The 19,753-nt window shown below is 41.7% G+C and overlaps 1 protein-coding gene and 1 long non-coding RNA gene across 2 annotated transcripts in view; one reads left to right on the top strand and one right to left on the bottom strand.

Annotated features, from left to right (window-relative positions):
• LOC138974665 (uncharacterized) overlaps positions 1–19,753 on the bottom strand; it is a 300,124-nt gene that overhangs the window by 98,375 nt on the left and 181,996 nt on the right. The window lies entirely within an intron of this gene.
• Positions 1–19,753, top strand: part of LOC138974570 (transient receptor potential cation channel subfamily M member 3-like) — a gene marked incomplete in the record, with an annotated part of 158,009 nt that overhangs the window by 21,358 nt on the left and 116,898 nt on the right. The window contains 1 exon segment of the mRNA XM_070347291.1: positions 5,281–5,403. Coding sequence (XP_070203392.1) covers positions 5,281–5,403 — 123 coding nt within the window.

The following is a 19,753-nucleotide window of genomic DNA, read 5'->3' as shown; positions in this document are numbered from 1 at the left end:
TAAAGCTATTCGGTGGACTTTTCCTAGAGTACGTGTCTTCACAAGAATTGGAACCATCGCCGGGATTATTTGGCAGCTCCGTTTGTTATTTGAACAATATTGCACGTGTACGTCTGTTTTAGACTGAAACTGTACTATGTTCTTTGAATTTGTTTTCCGAGAATAATTATGTATCAGTCTAAAAATGGTAACTATCACTAAACAATAGTTGTACGGCAGCTCCGTTTTAAAAACAAACAAACTGTTGTTACTGGTGTTTTGTTTTTTTAACAATATATCATGTGTGCTAGTTTATTTTAGACAGAAAATGTACACTGTTCTTTGGATTTTGCCAAGTAGTCTGACACTTTACTACCTTAGATTTTCCTTAAAAAGACGAGTGGATTTGTTAATTTCTGTCCGTAGAGAAAGAAAGAGTGGAGTTGTGTGTGTGTGTGTGTGTGTGTGTGTGTGTGTGTGTGTGTGTGTGTGTGTGTGTGTGTGTGTGTGTGTGTGTGTTCGCGCGCGCGCGCGCGCGTGTGTCTAAAAATAAAATACCACTGCACGTTTTCAGAATGTTTTTGCAGCAGAAGTTCGACTATTGCAGTCGCTAGCGCAATGGCACAATGGGATGGACTTTCTCGATTAAGAGATAAGATTTCATACTAGTTTTAATCACAATGCAACACGATTAAAATGTCACATGTTTACAACAGTCCCCTGTGACCGCAGCTCATGACTTCCTCTGTCTGTTTAATTGGAATTAAACGCATATCATATTGTAGGGTATTTCTTCCACTCCGAGCGAAGATTGTCTGATGTCGAAGTAACACGAAGCGACAGCCAGGCACACGTGGTCATACAGACGATTGTCTTTGTCAATACAGACATAGTGGTCATTGAGGCCGTTTGTCTGACTGGTCGTCGTACAGACGATTGTCTTTGTCACAACAGGCATAGTGGTCATTGAGACAGTTTTTGTGACTGGCCGCTTGGAAAGAGAAAGAGTTAAAAGTCTTCTGTGGTGAATTCTTTGAAGTATCACTTGGAAAAGTGAGTAATATGAATTTTATAATTTCCTCTGAGTTTTCTTTACGTTCTTTGTTTGTGTCGTTTTTACATTTAGTCAAGTTTTGACTAAATGTTTTAACGTAGAGGGGGGAATCGAGACGAGGGTCGTGGTGCATGTGCGTGTGTGTGTGTGTGTGTGTGTGTGTGTGTGTCTGTGTGTGTGTGTGTGTAGAGCGATTCAGACTAAACTACTGGACCGATCTTTATGAAATTTGACATGAGAGTTCCTGGGTATGAAATCCCCGAACGTTTTTTTCATTTTTTTGATAAATGTCTTTGATGACGTCATATCCGGCTTTTCGTGAAAGTTGAGGCGGCACTGTCACGCCCTCATTTTTCAACCAACTTGGTTGAAATTTTGGTCAAGTCATCTTCGACGAAGCCCGGACTTCGGTATTGCATTTCAGCTTGGTGGCTTAAAAATTAATTAATGACTTTAGTCATTAAAAATCGGAAAATTGTAAAAAAAAAAAAAAATTTATAAAACGATCCAAATTTACGTTCATCTTATTCTCCATCATTTTCTGATTCCAAAAACATATAAATATGTTATATTTGGATTAAAAACAAGCTCTGAAAATTAAATATATAAAAATTATTATCAAAATTAAATTGTCGAAATCAATTTAAAAACACTTTCATCTTATTCTTTGTCGGTTTCTGATTCCAAAAACATATAGATATGATATGTTTGGATTAAAAACACGCTCAGAAAGTTAAAACAAAGAGAGGTACAGAAAAGCGTGCTATCCTTCTTAGCGCAAGTACTACCCCGCTCTTCTTGTCAATTTCACTGCCTTTGCCATGAGCGGTGGACTGACGATGCTACGAGTATACGGTCTTGCTGAAAAATGGCATTGCGTTCAGTTTCATTCTGTGAGTTCGACAGCTACTTGACTAAATGTTGTATTTTCGCCTTACGCGACTTGTTCTTTGTTTGTCGTGGCGGAAATAGTAAAAGTATTAGTTGAAGCAGCAACAGCATGGTCATCATTACATTCATCGCCGTCGTCATCACCATAATCATCATTAGCAGCATCATCAGCACCAACAGTAGTAGTACAGTGGTCGCACTTGGTGTTTTGATAACCAGTTTCAATCAAAAGAGAAGAGAAATAAATTGAGCAAAAACACGGTTAATTGGTCACAGAGACCGGCAAACCTAAGTTGTAAGGACAAAGCAATAGCTTACTTTTGATACGAAAACCTGTCAACGTCAAACGCAGTCAAAACTAGTAGGTTTGACCTGTTGGGCATTTATTTACCACCCCCCGCGGGTTAGGGGGAAGAATTTACCCGATGCTCCCCAGCATGTCGTAAGAGGCGACTAACGGATTCTGTTTCTCCTTTTACCCTTGTTAAGTGTTTCTTGTATAGAATATAGTCAATGTTTGTCAAGATTTTAGTCAAGCAGTATGTAAGAAATGTTAAGTCCTTTGTACTGGAAACTTGCATTCTCCCAGTAAGGTAATACATTGTACTACGTTGCAAGCCCCTGGAGCAAATTTTTGATTAGTGCTTTTGTGAACAAGAAACAATTGACAAGTGGCTCTATCCCATCACCCCCCTTTCCCCGTCGCGATATAACCTTCGTGGTTGAAAACGACGTTAAACACCAAATAAAGAAAATAAATTTATTTACCGATATTCTCACGCTCCAAAAGATCGGTAAATACGAACATTGTATGTGATAATTGTAGTAGCAGCAGCTGCTGCTATTGATGTTGTGTTGCTGAACAAGCAGTTGTTTCTATTGTTCTTTTTATATTTAGTCAAGTTTTGACTAAATATTTTAACGTAGAGGGGGGAATCGAGACGAGGGTCGTGGTGTATGTGTGTGTGTGTGTGTGTGTCTGTCTGTCTGTCTGTGTGTGTGTGTAGAGCGATTCAGACCAAACTACTGGACCGATCTTTATGAAATTTTACATAAGAGTTCCTGGGATTGATATCCCCGAACGTTTTTTTCATTTTTTTGATAAATGTCTTTGATGACGTCATATCCGGCTTTTCGTGAAAGTTGAGGCGGCACTGTCACGCTCTCATTTTTCAACCAAATTGGTTGAAATTTTGGTCAAGTAATCTTCGACGAAGCCCGGACTTCGGTATTGCATTTCAGCTTGGTGGCTTAAAAATTAATTAATGACTTTGGTCATTAAAAATCGGAAAATTGTAAAAAAAAAATGTTTTTATATAAAACGATTCAAATTTACCTTCATCTTATTCTCCATCATTTGCTGATTCCAAAAACATATAAATATGTTATATTTGGATTAAAAACAAGCTCTGAAAATTAAATATATAAAAATTATTATCAAAATTAAATTGTCGAAATTAATTTAAAAACACTTTCATCTTATTCCTTGTCGGTTCCTGATTCCAAAAACATATAGATATGATATGTTTGGATTAAAAACACGCTCAGAAAGTTAAAACAAAGAGAGGTACAGAAAAGCGTGCTATCCTTCTTAGCGCAACTACTACCCCGCTCTTCTTGTCAATTTCACTGCCTTTGCCATGAGCGGTGGACTGACGATGCTACGAGTATACGGTCTTGCTGAAAAATGCTGACGACAATAACGACAGCGCACCTGTCTCTTATCTGGGACCACCTTACTCAGTGACTGATTGTTGTATCACCGTGAAGGCATTGTGATACAACGCACCTTTCTCTTATCTGGGACCACCTTACTCAGTGACTGATTGTTGTATCACCGTGAAGGCATTGTGATACAACGTACCTTACCCCTCCTTTTATGTGCCCACCCAAATTCAGGGCACACAACCCGGAAGGAACAGTGGAGGTTACTAGGGTACAGGGTACATGTACACAAAGCATGAGCAGGGCTGGCCTGCGTAACGACAGCTGTTGTTGTTGTTGTTGTTGTTGTTGTTGTTGTTGTTGTTGTTTCAACTTTCTAGGGTTACCGGGTACATGTGCACACCGCATGACCAGAGCTTGCCTCTCTGCGTAACAAAGGCAGAGAAAGGGGAAACAAAGAAACAAACAAAGGAAAACACTTTTTTGGTGTGTTTCGTTTTTTTTAGTGTGTTTTGAAGTTATTGTTTTAAAGGGATGAGGGTGAGTGAGACAGGTGTCGCGGGGGAGGTTAGGGGTGTGGGTTGTGCACAAAACCAGCATACAGATGAAGCGAGCAAGGGAATGCAACACAAAAGTAAGGCCGCGTGTTTAACACAGGCATTGGAACGCGGAAGTTTTCTCTAAATTGAGTATGTTATTTACAATACAGCAGTGCAGTTATTTATACATGTACCATGTTTTTGGTGTTACGGTTGGAATACATTAGCATTAGATTGAGGAGCATAGCAGCCCATATAAAGTGACGCGCTGTAATAATAAAAAATAAATGTAAAAAAATCAATTCGTATGCACCAAAGATGAATTATTCAAAATTCTGAAGATATCACATCGATGGTGACCGCTTGCCTAATAAACTGTCCGTCCGTCTTCCTCTATAAATGTACCTCCATTTTAAGACTCACTCTTCTTCAAGAACTGATTTTCTAAGATTTGCGGAGTTCTTAAAAAATGGGGGTTCATGCCGTGTACGATATTTTGGGGATTGTTTTACTTAAGCCTGATATTATTGGGCGGAGTCGACTTGGCGAAGTCTACTTCAAGCCTGATATTAATTGTGCAAGTCGACTTCGCTAAGTCTTCTTTACGAAGCTCGCTGCACGAAGGTTAGACATTGAATTTTTGGTAGAAATTAAGGAAGCTCTCGATGTCTGTTCGGCCTCCACAAAGCTCGCTGCACGAAGCTTAGGCACTGGATTCTAGGTACAAAGACTTCGGGCTCAATCAAGAAAAGCCTTTAGAGTTCTCATCAACCTTATGTATTATGATTATCTGATTAACAAATGGAAGTACGCGCTCCAAATGCCCACGACATGTGCAATAGAGTAAAGCCTCAAATTAACTGGGCGAAGTCTACTACGCGAAGTATACTTTGCGAAGTTGGCCGTATGGAGCGTTAGTACTGAGTTTTCGGTAAAAGGACTTTGCGAAGTCTTCGCGAAGTCGACTTTGGGCTCAAGGAAAGACCGCCTTAAGGGAGAGCTATGCGGAACCAGTCCCCTGGCACCCGAGAGAATAACAAGCATTGAAATGAACAAGCGACCTTCATCCTCAATCATATGTATTATGATTGACATGTTGTTGGTGTGTATTATGTATGATCATTGACATGGTGGTGTGTGTGTGTGTTGCAGCTATGGTGTTCTGCAGGGGGTGGCATGGCTCCTTCCCGGACATCAACCCTTAGGGAGGAACGGCGTCGCTCTCAGAGTCAGAACTCCTCGCTCTCTGAGATCACCACGCTCTCCAGGCAGCTCGTGAGTACACCTCTTTCTGTTTTTACTCCCCACCCGCCTCCTCACGTAAATCGGGGTGTATGGGATTCATGTTTGTCTGTCCTTCTGTCCGCAGTCAGAGCTCTGGTGTTTCTCGACCGATTGGTCTGAAATTTGGTGTGTGGCTCAGGGATTGGCTTGGGCGTCGGTCATCGGTCTTTTGCCATATTAAATTCGTTCGTCCAACATTCTCTCGATGTGTATACGTTTGTTCCTTTCGTGTGTTCCTTTGTTCTTTCGTCTGCTCACTGGTTTGGTTGTTGGTTGGTTGGTTTGAGATCCTTGGCTGTAGAATGGTGTGTGCGTGTGAGTATGTGTTTGGGAGGGAGTACATTGGATTTTTGTTTGGATTTCCTGTCATTTGTTCGTTTGTCCGCTCTGTCTTCCGAGTATACATGTGTGTGTTCGGTCAATACTTTGTTTGAGTTGTGCTTGAGAAGATGTGCCATTGGCACGATATGTTTTTGTGCCGGCTGGTGTTTGCACAGTTTTTGCCTGCATAAAATGAGTGATGTCTGTCCATTATTGACGACGCAGTTGGTGTAATTATCAAGAGGGGTGGAGAAGGGTGGGGATGGGGATGGGGGTGGAGTAAGGTGGGGTGGGGAGGGGTTGGTGGGTCTATTTTTTTTAAGAGGCGAGCACGTCAGACTCATCTGTTTAAAAATGATGGTCTGTGTGCGTGCGCGCGCGCGAGAGAGAGAGAGAGAGAGAGAGACAGTGTGTGTGTGTGTGTGTGTGGGGGGGGGGGGGGGGGGGTGTGCATATCGTTTTTGGTTTGGCCTGGAGAATGGAGCTCACAATAAAAACAAAAAAAGTGAATTGCGTTGAAATGGTATTGTGTGCCAGGGTATTTATGATAAATGGGCTTTAACTCCCAGAGCAGTTGTGTAGATTTTGTCTCCTGCAGCTTTGAATAAGTAGGCCACAAGAGTAAAGTTTCAAGAAGGTTTATTTGTGGCTTCAGTTTGAGAGATAGAGTAAACATAGTTACCACACCGGTGTGTCAAAGATTCGGTCACCATTACACGGGGCATATATGTCCTTTTATGGGAGAATGGGGGGGGGGGGGGGGTTGGTCACTGTTCTGCGATGACAGTTCACTTAACTGTGTGCTTCGGGAACCACGCAGATTCCAACGTTTTCCAAGCGACGAGTAGCATTTGCCAGGGTAGTAGGCTGCATTTCGCAGTGGAATGTGTAGACATAGGTCAGAAGAGGTTCATGTTTGCAAGAGTGCAACTCTCCTTATAGACTATTAACGAAGACTGGACGTCAACACAATTGTAATTCGATGACAGATCGATGAATACCCCCTGTAGCTTGCAGCGAGATTCTACAAGCTGTGTGGCTGAATTAAACCACGCCAAGAGGAAAAGGAGAATCCGTGTATTTGAAATGGGGGAGAAATAGGATTGATTTCATTAGTTTATGAGTAAAACAGCATTTTCATTTAGCGGAAAGAAAAGACAGTGCCTAGTTATCTTTCAAGTCAACACACCTATTCAAAGGGTGAAGACAAATCAACAGTACTAGCCAACCTTTAGGAGTAATTATTGGGACCTGTGTAGCGCTAATGAGGGCACAACGTCCGCAGTTCATTTAGGATTATCGCTGACGTCAGGTGTTTTGGCTTTACCCGGAGCGTCTCCCACACTCACAAACGTCAGACAAAGGTTGCACTGCATGTGGGAATACCTACTGAACGCTTCTGCGCAATTGGAGTTATTCTTGGAAACATGTGACTAGATGGGCGTAAACAGTATTCTTGTACCTGCTGCAGGTGCAAGAATGGGCCAAAAAACAAAACAAAAAGACAAGAGAGACGCACAATTATCTGTCATACTGCAGGTTGCGACGTTAGCACTTCATCAAAATCGATACGAGAGAGACACAAAGACAAACCAGACACCGATATGCACAGAAATATAATTATATGATTAAAACAATTTTTGTTTTAATTTAAAAGGAATGTTGTTTGCTGGGTTGCATTGACATCAGCCATACTAAGTAGGAATGACTGGACAGAGGAAACCTAGCTTGTACAAAAACACTTGTCAGTATCACCTTCCTCAGCATCGTACTGGTTTGGTTGCAATTAGGTTACAGAAATGTGGCGAATTTCGCAAACTGTACATATTTTCTTGAGCCGAAAGTGTATGAAAGTAAACAGACTGTACATACAAAACACACAACGTTCTGCCTCTATGATCTAGCGCACTTTCAGAAGTCAACAAGCATTCACACTGCGTACGATGGAAGACCGCCCCCTCTCTAAATAGTTCTCTCTGTGTGTGTGTGTGTGTGTGTGTGACCTTGTGCAAGACTTTGTGCGTTCTAACCTTGTTGCTCTCGTTCGTTTGCCCTTGTTAATGTTTGCGAGTGCGTCTCTGTAGGTGCTTTGTTGGTGATGGGGGTCTTAAAGAGGTATCTGTCTCTGTTCAGTGCTGTGATGCTATGTAGTCTACCGTTGTTGCTGCATTCCTTGCGTCAGACTATTGAGAGAGAGAGAGAGAGAGAGAGAGAGAGAGAGAGAGAGAGAGAGAGAGAGAGAGAGAGAGAGAGAGAGAGAGAGAGAGAGAGAGAGAGAGAGAGAGAGAGAGGCAGTGAAATTGACAAGAAGAGCGGGGTAGTAGTTGCGCTGAGAAGGATAGCACGCTTTTCTTTATCTCTATTCTTTTTGACTTTCTGAGCGTGTTTTTAATCCAAACATATCACATCTATATGTTTTTGGAATCAGGAACCCACAAGGAATAAGATGAAATTGCTTTTAAATCGATTTCAAAAATTTTATTTTAATAATAATTTTTATATTTTTAATTTTCAGAGCTTGTTTTTAATCCGAATATAACATATTTATATGTTTTTGGAATAAGAAAACAAGTCGCGTAAGGCGAAAATACAATATTTAGTCAAGTAGCTGTCGAACTCACAGAATGAAACTGAACGCAATGCCATTTTACTCGTAGCATCGTCAGGCCACCGCTCATGGCAAAGGCAGTGAAATTGACAAGAAGAGCGGGGTAGTAGTTGCGCTAAGAAGGATAGCACGCTTTTCTGTACCTCTCTTTGTTTTAACTTTCTGAGCGTGTTTTTAATCCAAACATATCATATCTATATGTTTTTGGAATCAGGAACCGACAAGGAATAAGATGAAAGTGTTTTTAAATTGATTTGGACAATTTAATTTTGATAATAATTTTTATATATTTAATTTTCAGAGCTTGTTTTTAATCCGAATATAACATATTTATATGTTTTTGGAATCAGCAAATGATGGAGAATAAGATAAACGTAAATTTGGATCGTTTTATAAATTTTTAATTTTTTTTACAATTTTCCGATTTTTAATGACTAAAGTCATTAATTAAATTTTAAACCACCACGCTGAAATGCAATACCGAAGTCCGGGCTTCGTCGAAGATTACTTGACCAAAATTTGAACCAATTTGGTTGAAAAATGAGGGCGTGACAGTGCCGCCTCAACTTTCACGAAAAGCCGGATATGACGTCATCAAAGACATTTATCAAAAAAATGAAAAAAACGTTCGGGGATTTCATACCCAGGAACTCTCATGTCAAATTTCATAAAGATCGGTCCAGTAGTTTAGTCTGAATCGCTCTACACACACACACACACACACACACACACGCACACACGCACACACGCACATACACCACGACCCTCGTTTCGATTCCCCCTCGATGTTAAAATATTTAGTCAAAACTTGACTAAATATAATGATGAAGAATAAGATGAACGTAAATTTGGATCGTTTTAAAACATTTTTTATTTTACAGTTTTCAGATTTTTAATGACCAAAGTCATTAATTCATTTTTAAGCCACCAAGCTGAAATGCAATACCGAAGTCCGGCCTTCGTCGAAGATTGCTTGGCCAAAATTTCAATCAATTTGATTGAAAAATGAGGGTGTGACAGTGCCGCCTCAACTTTTACAAAAAGCCGGATATGACGTCATTAAAGGTATTTATCGAAAAAAAGAAAAAAACGTCCGGGGATATCATACCCACTGCCAGGAACTCTCATGTCTAATTTCATAAAGATCGGTCCAGTAGTTTGGTCTGAATCGCTCTACACACACACACGCACAGACAGACAGACAGTTTTTACATAAATTTAGTCAAGTTTTGACTAAATGTTTTAACATAGAGGGGGGAATCGAGACGAGGTGTATGTGTGTGTGTGTATATGTGTGTGTGTGTGTGTGTGTGTGTGTATGTGTGTGTGTGTGTGTGTGTGTGTGTGTGTAGAGCGATTCAGACTAAACTACTGGGCCGATCTTTATGAAATTTGACATGAGAGTTCCTGGGTATGATATCCCCGGACGTTCTTTTCTTTTTTTCGATAAATACCTTTGATGACGTCATATCCGGCTTTTTGTAAAAGTTGAGGCGGCACTGTCACACCCTCATTTTTTCATTAAATTGATTGAAATTTTGGCAAAGCAATCTTCGACGAAGGCCGGGGTTCGGTATTGCATTTCAGCTTGGTGGCTTAAAAACTAATGAGTGAGTTTGGTCATTAAAAATCGGAAACTTGTAATTCAAAATTTTTTTTTTTATTAAACGATCCAAAAACAATTTCATCTTATTCTGCGTCATTTTCTGATTCCAAAAACATATACATATGTTATATTTGGATTAAAAACAAGCTCTGAAAATTAAAAATATAAAAATTATGATCAAAATTAGATTTCCAAAATCGTTTTAAAAACTATTTCATCTTATTCCTTGTCGGTTCCTGATTCCAAAAACATATAGATATGATATGTTTGGATTAAAAACACGCACAGAAAGTTAAAAGGAAGAGAGGTACAGTAAAGCGTGCTATGAAGCACAGCGCAATCGCTACCGCGCCAAACAGGCTCGTCACTTTCACTGCCTTTTGCACTAGCGGCGGACTACGTTCAGTTTCATTCTGTGAGTTCCACAGCTTGACTAAATGTAGTAATTTCGCCTTACGCGACTTGTTTTGTTTTTACATTTAGTCAAGTTTTGACTAAATGTTTTAACATAGAGGGGGAATCGAGACGAGGGTCGTGGTGTATACATGTGTGTGTGTGTGCGTGTGTGTGTCTGTGTGTGTGTGTAGAGCGATTCAGACTAAACTACTGGGCCGATCTTTATGAAATTTGACATGAGAGTTCCTGGGTATGATATCCCCGGACGTTTTTTTCTTTTTTTCGATAAATGTCTTTGATGACGTCATATCCGGCTTTTTGTAAAAGTTGAGGCGGCACTGTCACACCCTCATTTTTCAATCAAATTGATTGAAATTTTGGCCAAGCAATCTTCGACGAAGGCCGGACTTCGGTATTGCATTTCAGCATGGTGGCTTAAAAATTAATTAATGACTTTGGTCATTAAAAATCTGAAAATTGTAAAAAAAAATTTTTTTATAAAACGATCCAAATTTACGTTCATCTTATTCTTCATCATTTTCTGATTCCAAAAACATATAAATATGTTATATTTGGATTAAAAACAAGCTCTGAAAATTAAAAATATAAAAATTATGATTAAAATTAAATTTCCGAAATCGTTTTAAAAGCTATATCATCTTATTCCTTGTGGGTTCCTGATTCCAAAAACATATAGATATGATATGTTTGGATTAAAAACACGCTCAGAAAGTTAAAACGAAGAGAGGTACAGTAAAGCGTGCCATGAAGCACAGCGCAACCGCTACAGCGCCAAACAGGCTCGTCACTTTCACTGCCCTTTGCACTAGCGGCGGACTACGTTCAGTTTCATTCTGTGAGTTCCACAGCTTGACTAAATGTAGTAATTTCGCCTTACGCGACTTGTTTTTTGTTTGCTTAACGCCCAGCCGACCACGAAGGGCCATATCAGGGCGGTGCTGCTTTGACATATAACGTGCGCCACACACAATACAGAAGTCGCAGCACAGGCTTCATGTCTCACCCAGTCACATTATTCTGACACCGGACCAACCAGTCCTAGCACTAACCCCATAATGCCAGACGCCAGGCGGAGCAGCCACTAGATTGCCAATTTTAAAGTCTTAGGTATGACCCGGCCGGGGTTCGAACCCACGACCTCCCGATCACGGGGCGGACGCCTTACCACTAGGCCAACCGATAGCGACAGCGTGCTGGACGTGCAACTTGTTCAGATGTCTGCAGCTGTGTCTGACCTGAATGCCTGTGTGAAGAAGTTGGCCGCTCTGTCGTCTGCAGATGTACCAGTTAGTGTTGTCGCTGTGGTGAAAAAGTGCTATGTAATGCTTAAAACAAGAAAATGAACACAATCTTGTAATTGCTCTTTTATAAAACAGACAGTTGCCTTGAGACCTGCCAATACTAACAAATACAAAAATGACATCATACACTAACATTACGAAGGTTACAGACACAGACGCAAACTCTCTCGTACACAATAAGTTCAACCACAACAAGAAAATAACAATTAAGACTGTTTTCCGAGCACCCACCTACGAACTTTTGACGGGGGAAGCTGTCTGAGCGGTGTTGGTACCGTTGTCACTCCAATGTGTAAGACCGGTGAAATAAAAACCTTCCGATCACCTGTTGGGCGATTGTCAAAACTGCTTCGCTGTTGAATCAAATGAAAAACCAGTATTATTATTGTGTTTTTATGTTATTTGTTAATGGGGTTTTTTAAAAAATAATTTATTTATAATTCCGGCATCAACATTTTGTGTTCGAACGTTTCCGTCTCGATCAAAAGGCATTTTGCATGTATGAGTCGGCTTTGACACGACCGGAGATTGATTTCACGTCAAAACACCAATCCGCTTTTCATCGCCCAAGAATACGCAAACAAGCGGGCTACTTCCGCTGTTTGCACGTATATATTTCTTTTATCCGGACATTTCCTTTGTGCGTTTCCAAGCGACAAATTACATTATTTTGAGTGGTCGTTTCCTTATAGAGTGCAGTATATATTTCACCGTGTGACAATACCCTTTCATACCCTCAATCGTTGGGAGCCAACACGCACACGCACGGACACACATCACGCCCATACGCAAACACATACGCGTGTGGGCACACACACATACGCACACGCGAACACACGCACACACACTGACACACACAAACAAACGCACACCAGCCCCTAAACACCACCACCATTCCTTTTTACCTCCACACACATCTTTTACCTCCACACACATCTTTTACCTCCACACACATCATTTACCTCCACACACATCTTTTACCCCCACACACATCATTTACCTCCACACACATCATTTACCTCCACACACATCTTTTACCTCCACACACATCTTTTACCTCCACACACATCTTTTACCTCCACACACATCTTTTACCTCCACACACATCTTTTACCTCCACACACATCTTTTACCTCCACACACATCATTTACCTCCACACACATCTTTTACCTCCACACACATCATTTACCTCCACACACATCTTTTACCTCCACACACATCATTTACCTCCACACACATCTTTTACCTCCACACACATCATTTACCTCCACACACATCATTTACCTCCACACACATCATTTACCTCCACACACATCATTTACCTCCACACACATCTTTTACCTCCACACACATCTTTTACCTCCACACACATCATTTACCTCCACACACATCTTTTACCTCCACACACATCTTTTACCTCCACACACATCTTTTTAATGCGGAACAGGAACTGAATGGTCGTGAAAACCCACCGTAGTCCGACGTAATAGCTTGCTTCACATTGATTTCTCGTCTCCTTGCCTTGCCTCAATCGCATGCTTTCTGCGTTGATTGAACATGCCTGCTGAGCATCAAACGACTAACTCCCTCGCGCTTTTTACACCTTCACCTTTTTGAGCTTGATTTTTACGACCCTCTTCGATTGTGTACATTTTCTTGCTGGCCGTCTTCAATCTAGTGGGTCTCAAAGATGTTTTGGGTTGGTTAGTTGAGGGGTTTCTACGATCCTTTAGATTGGTTGCTTAATTGATCTCAAGGCTTCTCAAGGATCTGGCTCAGGGCTTCCTGGATTGGTTGGTCGATTGATCTCAAGTATCCTTGGATTGGTTGCTTGGCCGATCTCGAGGCTCTTTGGATTGGTTGTTTGGTGGACCTCAAGTCTCTTTGGATTGGTTTCCTGGTTGATCTGACGTGTCTTTTGCTTGTTTAGTTGATTGGTCTTAAGTCTCCTTGAATTGGTTTTTTGGCTGATCTCAAGTTTCCTTGTCCTTGCCGATTGACTGACCTCAAGGCTACTTGGCTTGATCGATCTCAAGGATGCTATCATTGGATCCATTGCGTACCTGCGTGTCGGACTGATCTGAAGACTCTTTAGATTGTTTGCTTGGTTGGGTGAATTCCAGGATCCTACCATAGCATGATTACTTACCTTCGTGCTTGATCGATCTCAAGCTGAGCTGGATGGCTTGATTGCCTGATTGATTTATAGACTGTTATCATAACTGGAGTGCATGCCTGAATTGCTCGGTTGCTTCCATCATTTAATGGCTCGATTGCATACCTCCATGCTAGACGGATCTGAAGACTCATTGAATTGCTTGTTTGATTGGTAAAAAAAAAAAACCGACCCAACTCATTCGACATTGGCGTCAGAAAATTAATGTTGCCAGTACTGCAGTGTGATTTCTCTTAAAATCAAATCGCTATTCGTGCGTGTGGTCATGCTGAAGCCTGAGATATTGAAATTTGATCATTGTTCAGACAGGCGAGAACGATGACAAGAAAGATCTGTGCAATGTTGGAATTTTTTTTATGTGGGAATGGTAAAAATGCCCGTTGTATTGATCACTCAAAACAGATTCTGCGCAGAATGTGTTTCTGTGTTTCGATTCCTCACTTCCAGTCTGAGATGGGTAATTTGATTATTGCTCAGGCAGGCATTGCGCCTGAATAAAGCAGATATGTATCTAATGTAGGAGCTGTTGAACATCAAAAAATGAAAAGTGCATTTCCGTGAAATACACTCATTCAGAGAAGTGTTTTGTGTGTGGAAATTTATTTCGATTCTACATGCACTATGTGTCGATGGCATACTTCTGAAGTCATTTAATTGCTTGCTGTGTCAAGGTCGCTGCGAATACGTACTTGTTTTCCGAAACATCTCTTTCTCTCAGGCACTTTATTTAGTGAAAATACACTGCGTTAACGTGTTTTATCACGATCAAGTTTAATGCCTTTTTCAACCTTGTTTGAATGGGTCCATTCGTCAGAACACGATGCCATTTCCAACGATCTGTTACCTTGGTCCAATTTGATTTTTTTGATTGTCTGGAAACGCAGAAGAAGAAGAAGATTCTTTCGAAGTGCAGAAAAGCGTTAGTGACTTGTACGACTGTTTTATTGGCATGGCTGAAATTCGTGTAGTGTAGTTTTCCTTTGAGAGCTTGCGCATGTCTGAATACAGAGTTTATATTGAGTTGAAATTACATTGCGTGACGCGAGAGTTTGTGAAAGGGAGGGTGGGTTGGGTTCTCTTACCTAGAGAGGCTGAAGATCTGGCGTGATTCAATCGACCAGATTTAGCTTGATGTGTCAATCTGGAGAATTCGACGGTTGGAAGTAACGACCAGATTTAACTCGTATCGTTGTGCCAATCTGGAGAATTCGCCAACTGGAGGTATCACAGTATTGAGTTTTGCGGAGTTCGTACGAGGCACCTTGTTCCGCCAAATTTTGTGCCAAGCTTCTGCTGGTACGAAGTACAATTGTGCCATTTTACGCCAAATTTCGTATCCATCTTCCTCTGCTTCCGGCGTTCGTATGCAAAAGCATTATGAAATTGCTCCCAATGATTCAAAAGGCATGCTGCTTCTGATTTCAACAAAGTTCTGTTCAAGTTGAATTTTGATAAATGTTGATACATTTTGAGTGACATGTGTTGGCAATATCCCTTATAGGTCGGAACACGTAATAATACAATTGAATTTCTTGGCTCTGGAGACATGGACTGACTCCAAAAATTGTAGGACAAGATATGCGGGTTTTGTTCCTTCTTTCGTATATTGTCTGGCTTCCATAGAAGCAGGCAAGTCCTTGACCCAATCATTAAACCAAATCTTTATTTTAATTTTTATTTTACAGCAAGGATCAAAGAACACATGGCTTCATCGTGTGTTGTGAAGAAAATAAAGTACTAAGTACATTTTGCGGTATACTGTAACATCGTTTGTAAGAACAAAGGGTAAGAGTAGGTGGAACAAAGGATAAAACTAACAGCAGAAAGGCCTGTGAAACTTGTGAACACTTTTATAGAGAGTTTCACAGTTTTCTACTTGAAAGGATTGGAATTTAATTACAAGGCGTGATCGCTTGTGCCGTCCTGATTGCCCCGTGGCAGAGTGCGCATCGATCCAGTCTTGATTAGGTGTAAATGTTTTCGGGGGAATGGGAAGGAGGAGGATAGGAATCCAGAGAGGGGTTGGAAAGAGAGGGGGTGGAGGGGGTATCCAATTACTGTCACTTTGTCCTGGTAGCCTCAAGTTCTTTTCTCTTAAAAAAAAGGAATCTTGTCTCCAAGTGCTGTACTTTGGTGAAAATCGCTGCTTCGTGTAGCTATCTGAGATATGAGGACAAGCTCTTTGTTCAGTCCGTGCCCTGTCGACCAGAAATAAGTACTTGATGTCAAAGCGGTGTTGCGGTGAGTTTTGACTCGCTGCATTATCACCCTTGGGCTAGTAATATTTGATGAGAAAGCAACGTTCGGTGTGTTTCTGGTACCCTGGCTTCAGTGTTTCATCCGAGACAGTTGTTTAGTATGTTCCCGTTCGTTTAAGCCGTAATCATTAGAGTTAGGCCATTGCTTAAAGCCCGAGTGACGTTGAGCGTGTCTCTCTGGTCGAGGCCATGAATGATGTCGGAGTGATATTCGATGAGTTTCAAATGCTGAGTTCATGATGCCTGATTCACGTGTTGAGTGTGTCACTGCATGATGTCAGAGTGATTTACACTTTGTCAGATGAAACAGGTTAATGATGTCAGAGTGGTGTTCTCTTTGTCTAATGAAACAGGTTAATGATGTCAGAGTGGTGTTCTCTTTGTCTAATGAAACAAGTTAATGATGTCAGAGTGGTGTTCTCTTTGTCTAATGAAACAAGTTATTGATGTCAGAGTTGTGTTCTCTTTGTCTAATGAAACAAGCTAATGATGTCAGAGTTGTGTTCTCTTTGTCTAATGAAACAAGCTAATGATGTCAGAGTGGTTTTCTCTTTGTCTAATGAAACAAGTTAATGATGTCAGAGTGGTGTTCTCTTTGTCTAATGAAACAAGCTAATGATGTCAGAGTGGTGTTCACTTTGTCTAATGAAACAGGTTAATGATGTCAGGGTGGTGTTCTCTTTGTCGAATCAAACAAGATAATGATGTGAGATTTGCGTAAAATATGTCTCGTAAAACGAGTTCATGATTTAAGAGTGAATTCAGTATGTTTTATTGATCGAGCTTTCGAGATCAGAGGGATGTTCGCTGTAGGTGCTCCAATTTTCAACTTCTTATCCTCGAACCAGCCCTCGAGAATGTCAACCACTAAAGTAAGTTTCTTCCTGTCGCGCGTCCCAGCGCTGTGACGGAATTGCAGAGAGCGAGGAACAAGTCAGCAAGAGCAGAAAAAACCCAGGTTTCGACACCTTGTGTTTACTTCGCTGATTGATTTGTGGGCACCGCGCCCCCAGGACATACTGCGTGGGAAACACTGCTGCATGGCGCGCCGCCCTCCTTTTGTCCTCTCTTCCTCCTCTGTCTTCCTCTCTCTGTAGACTGTCAGGCAGCGCTGGCACCGCCGTTAGTTCCGCTGGGGACACCTGACTGGTGTGTGTTCGAGTGTTGCAAGGTGTGAGAGTGTTTGCAGGAAGCGGCATCAGCTGACTGCTTTGTTCTCACCTAGTCTCAAAGACACCTGTATTGTGTGTGTTCGAGTGTTGCAAGGTGTGAGAGTAGTTGCAGGAAGCGGCATCAGCTGACTGGTTTTTTCTTACCTAGTCTCAAAGACTCTATAATGGTGTTTGTTCGTGATGCATGGTGCGAGAGTGGTTGCAGGAAGTGGCTGGGTGTGTTGTTAACTTCTTACCCACTCCCAAAGACACCTGAATGATGTGTGTGTGTGTGTTCGTGATGAGAGAGTGGGTAAAGGAAGCGGGAACAGCAGGACCTGAAGCGCTTGAATAATATCATTGTGTTGCGGTGTGTGTGTGACACCTGAACAGTATGTTGTGCATTTTGAGATATATTACAGAAAGCACAGAGCAGGTGTTAGTTAATTTTGGGTAAGATAGATAATGATGGCCAACAGCGCTAAACGAGAGATTCAAGGAAGCGGCAAGTTAGTGTTACTCCAGGAACATCTGCACGACACGGGAATGATTCAGGGTGAGACATACTTGAATGGGGCAATATGAGATGTTGCAGAAAACAGCATTAGCTAGTTGCACCGGGAACAAAAAAAATCAAAATAATCATAATATGAATAGAGTGGGGATTACAAGCATGATGCCATGGACACCTGGATGGCTCAGGGGAGATGTTAAGCCAGAGGTAGGACGCAACAAGTGTGGCTCCAGGGAAACCTGAATGATTCCGTTTGACAGACACCTGACTCTTGTGTTGCTGTTGCGCAGTGGGGAATGATGTTGCAGGAAGCAGCAACTGTTAGTTGCGCCAGAGGTAGGAAGCAACAAGAATGGCGCAAGGGACACCTGAATCATGTTGTGTGACCACAGAGTTGGTGTGACAGACACCTGTATGATTGATGTGTTGCGTAGTGAGATGATACTGAGGTGTTGCAGGAAGCAGCAAGTGTTAGTTGCGCCACAGGAGCCAAACGACAAGGCTGGCACTGGTCAGGGACACCGGAATCACACAGCGCGACAAACTGAATGACAGATGAGAGGTGTTGGAGAAAGGAGCATTGAGCAACACTTACAACGCCAAGAACAAACCAAACATTCTGCGCAAGAGGAGAAGTACATGTACCACGAAGTTGCGACAGTAGCGCCGGGGACACCTGAATGAAGAAGCGCGACAGAGCGCGGGACGGGAGGGTTCAAGGCTCTGTCGCAGCCAGCCACTGGCACCAGACCTCCCGCCTCTTCTGCTATTGGATCATTGATTCTTTACAACGCTGCTAGCAAAATCCATTCATCTCCATCCCTTCAGTCTCCCGCCAGACCTGCTCTTGCGCCCGCTAAGAGGAGTCGTAGACTTTGTTGTGAGTGCTGATTCCTTTAGCAAAAGAGTTGGGCGTCGAGGGAGCGGCCTTTGCAGTGTGTTAGGAGTTGGGTCCCTATCTGTGACGATGGGATAAGTCTGTGCACGTGGGGCGCTGATTTTCTTGCAGTGTGTTAAACGTCTGAACTTGTTTCTGCGCAATTGGTAAATTGGGATTTTACGGCTTCAGGCGAATTTGTGTTACCGCAGAGAGTCGTAGTTCTGGATTTTGATGAATTATGTGTGACCGTAGAATATAAATTGTTTTATTTTTTTCTACGAATTTTATGTGGCCTAACAGTGTCAGATTTATCGATTTCTTTGAATTCAATGTAACAATAAATTGTCAGATTTATTGATTTCTGGAAGTTGCCAGCTTCGGGCGTTTTTACTTCTAGTTTTTCCCCCCACTGAATGCTCTGTGGCGGGTTTGATGTGTTTCCGATTTGGCATTGACATAAAAATGAAACAAATTGTGCTGCATCCGATAAGAGTGTTTGTGATCAAAGGACATGACCTAGCATTATTTTCTGCTTTTTCCGTCGCAGCCAATTAAACTGTATTGCACTGATGTCGTTTTGCCTTGCTTCGAGGGAAAGCTTTGTGCGATGATCGAAGTGGAAGACCTCTTTAATATGTCTTGGTGCCTTTGTTAAGTTGCTGTTATCAAGTTCTGTTCGTGACTGACCTGAGTTAGTATGGGAAAACGTGTTCGTCATTCGAAGGGAAATGCAAGACTTTGGTTTTCTCAGGATAAGTTCAGGAAATTTCGAAATTTTGAGATAAATCAGTATTGGGAAACACTTATTAGTTGTCACGTTTTTTTTCTCTCCCAAAAACAAGTGATACGGACATGCAGGTGACGCCCCTCCCCCCCGCCCCTTCTCCCCTTACGCTCTCTCTCGGGGTTTGCTGAGAACATGAACACATTTCTCGTTTTGGCTAAAAAGAAATTGTAACTGTAATCAGATATTTCTCGCTCTCTGTTGTGCCGGAGGAAAAGGCCGGGAAAACAGTAAGAGGACAACTTGGCAACTTTTATCTCTTCTAATTTACATTTACAGTGAGAGTGATTAAAACTTTGGCGATCTAGCGGAATAGGCCCCCAT

Source organism: Littorina saxatilis, linkage group LG1, assembly GCF_037325665.1.
Source record: "Littorina saxatilis isolate snail1 linkage group LG1, US_GU_Lsax_2.0, whole genome shotgun sequence".
Classification (NCBI taxonomy): Eukaryota; Metazoa; Mollusca; class Gastropoda; order Littorinimorpha; family Littorinidae; genus Littorina; species Littorina saxatilis.
Note: the sequence above shows the minus strand (reverse complement) of the source record. Positions and strands in the feature narration are given on the sequence as shown.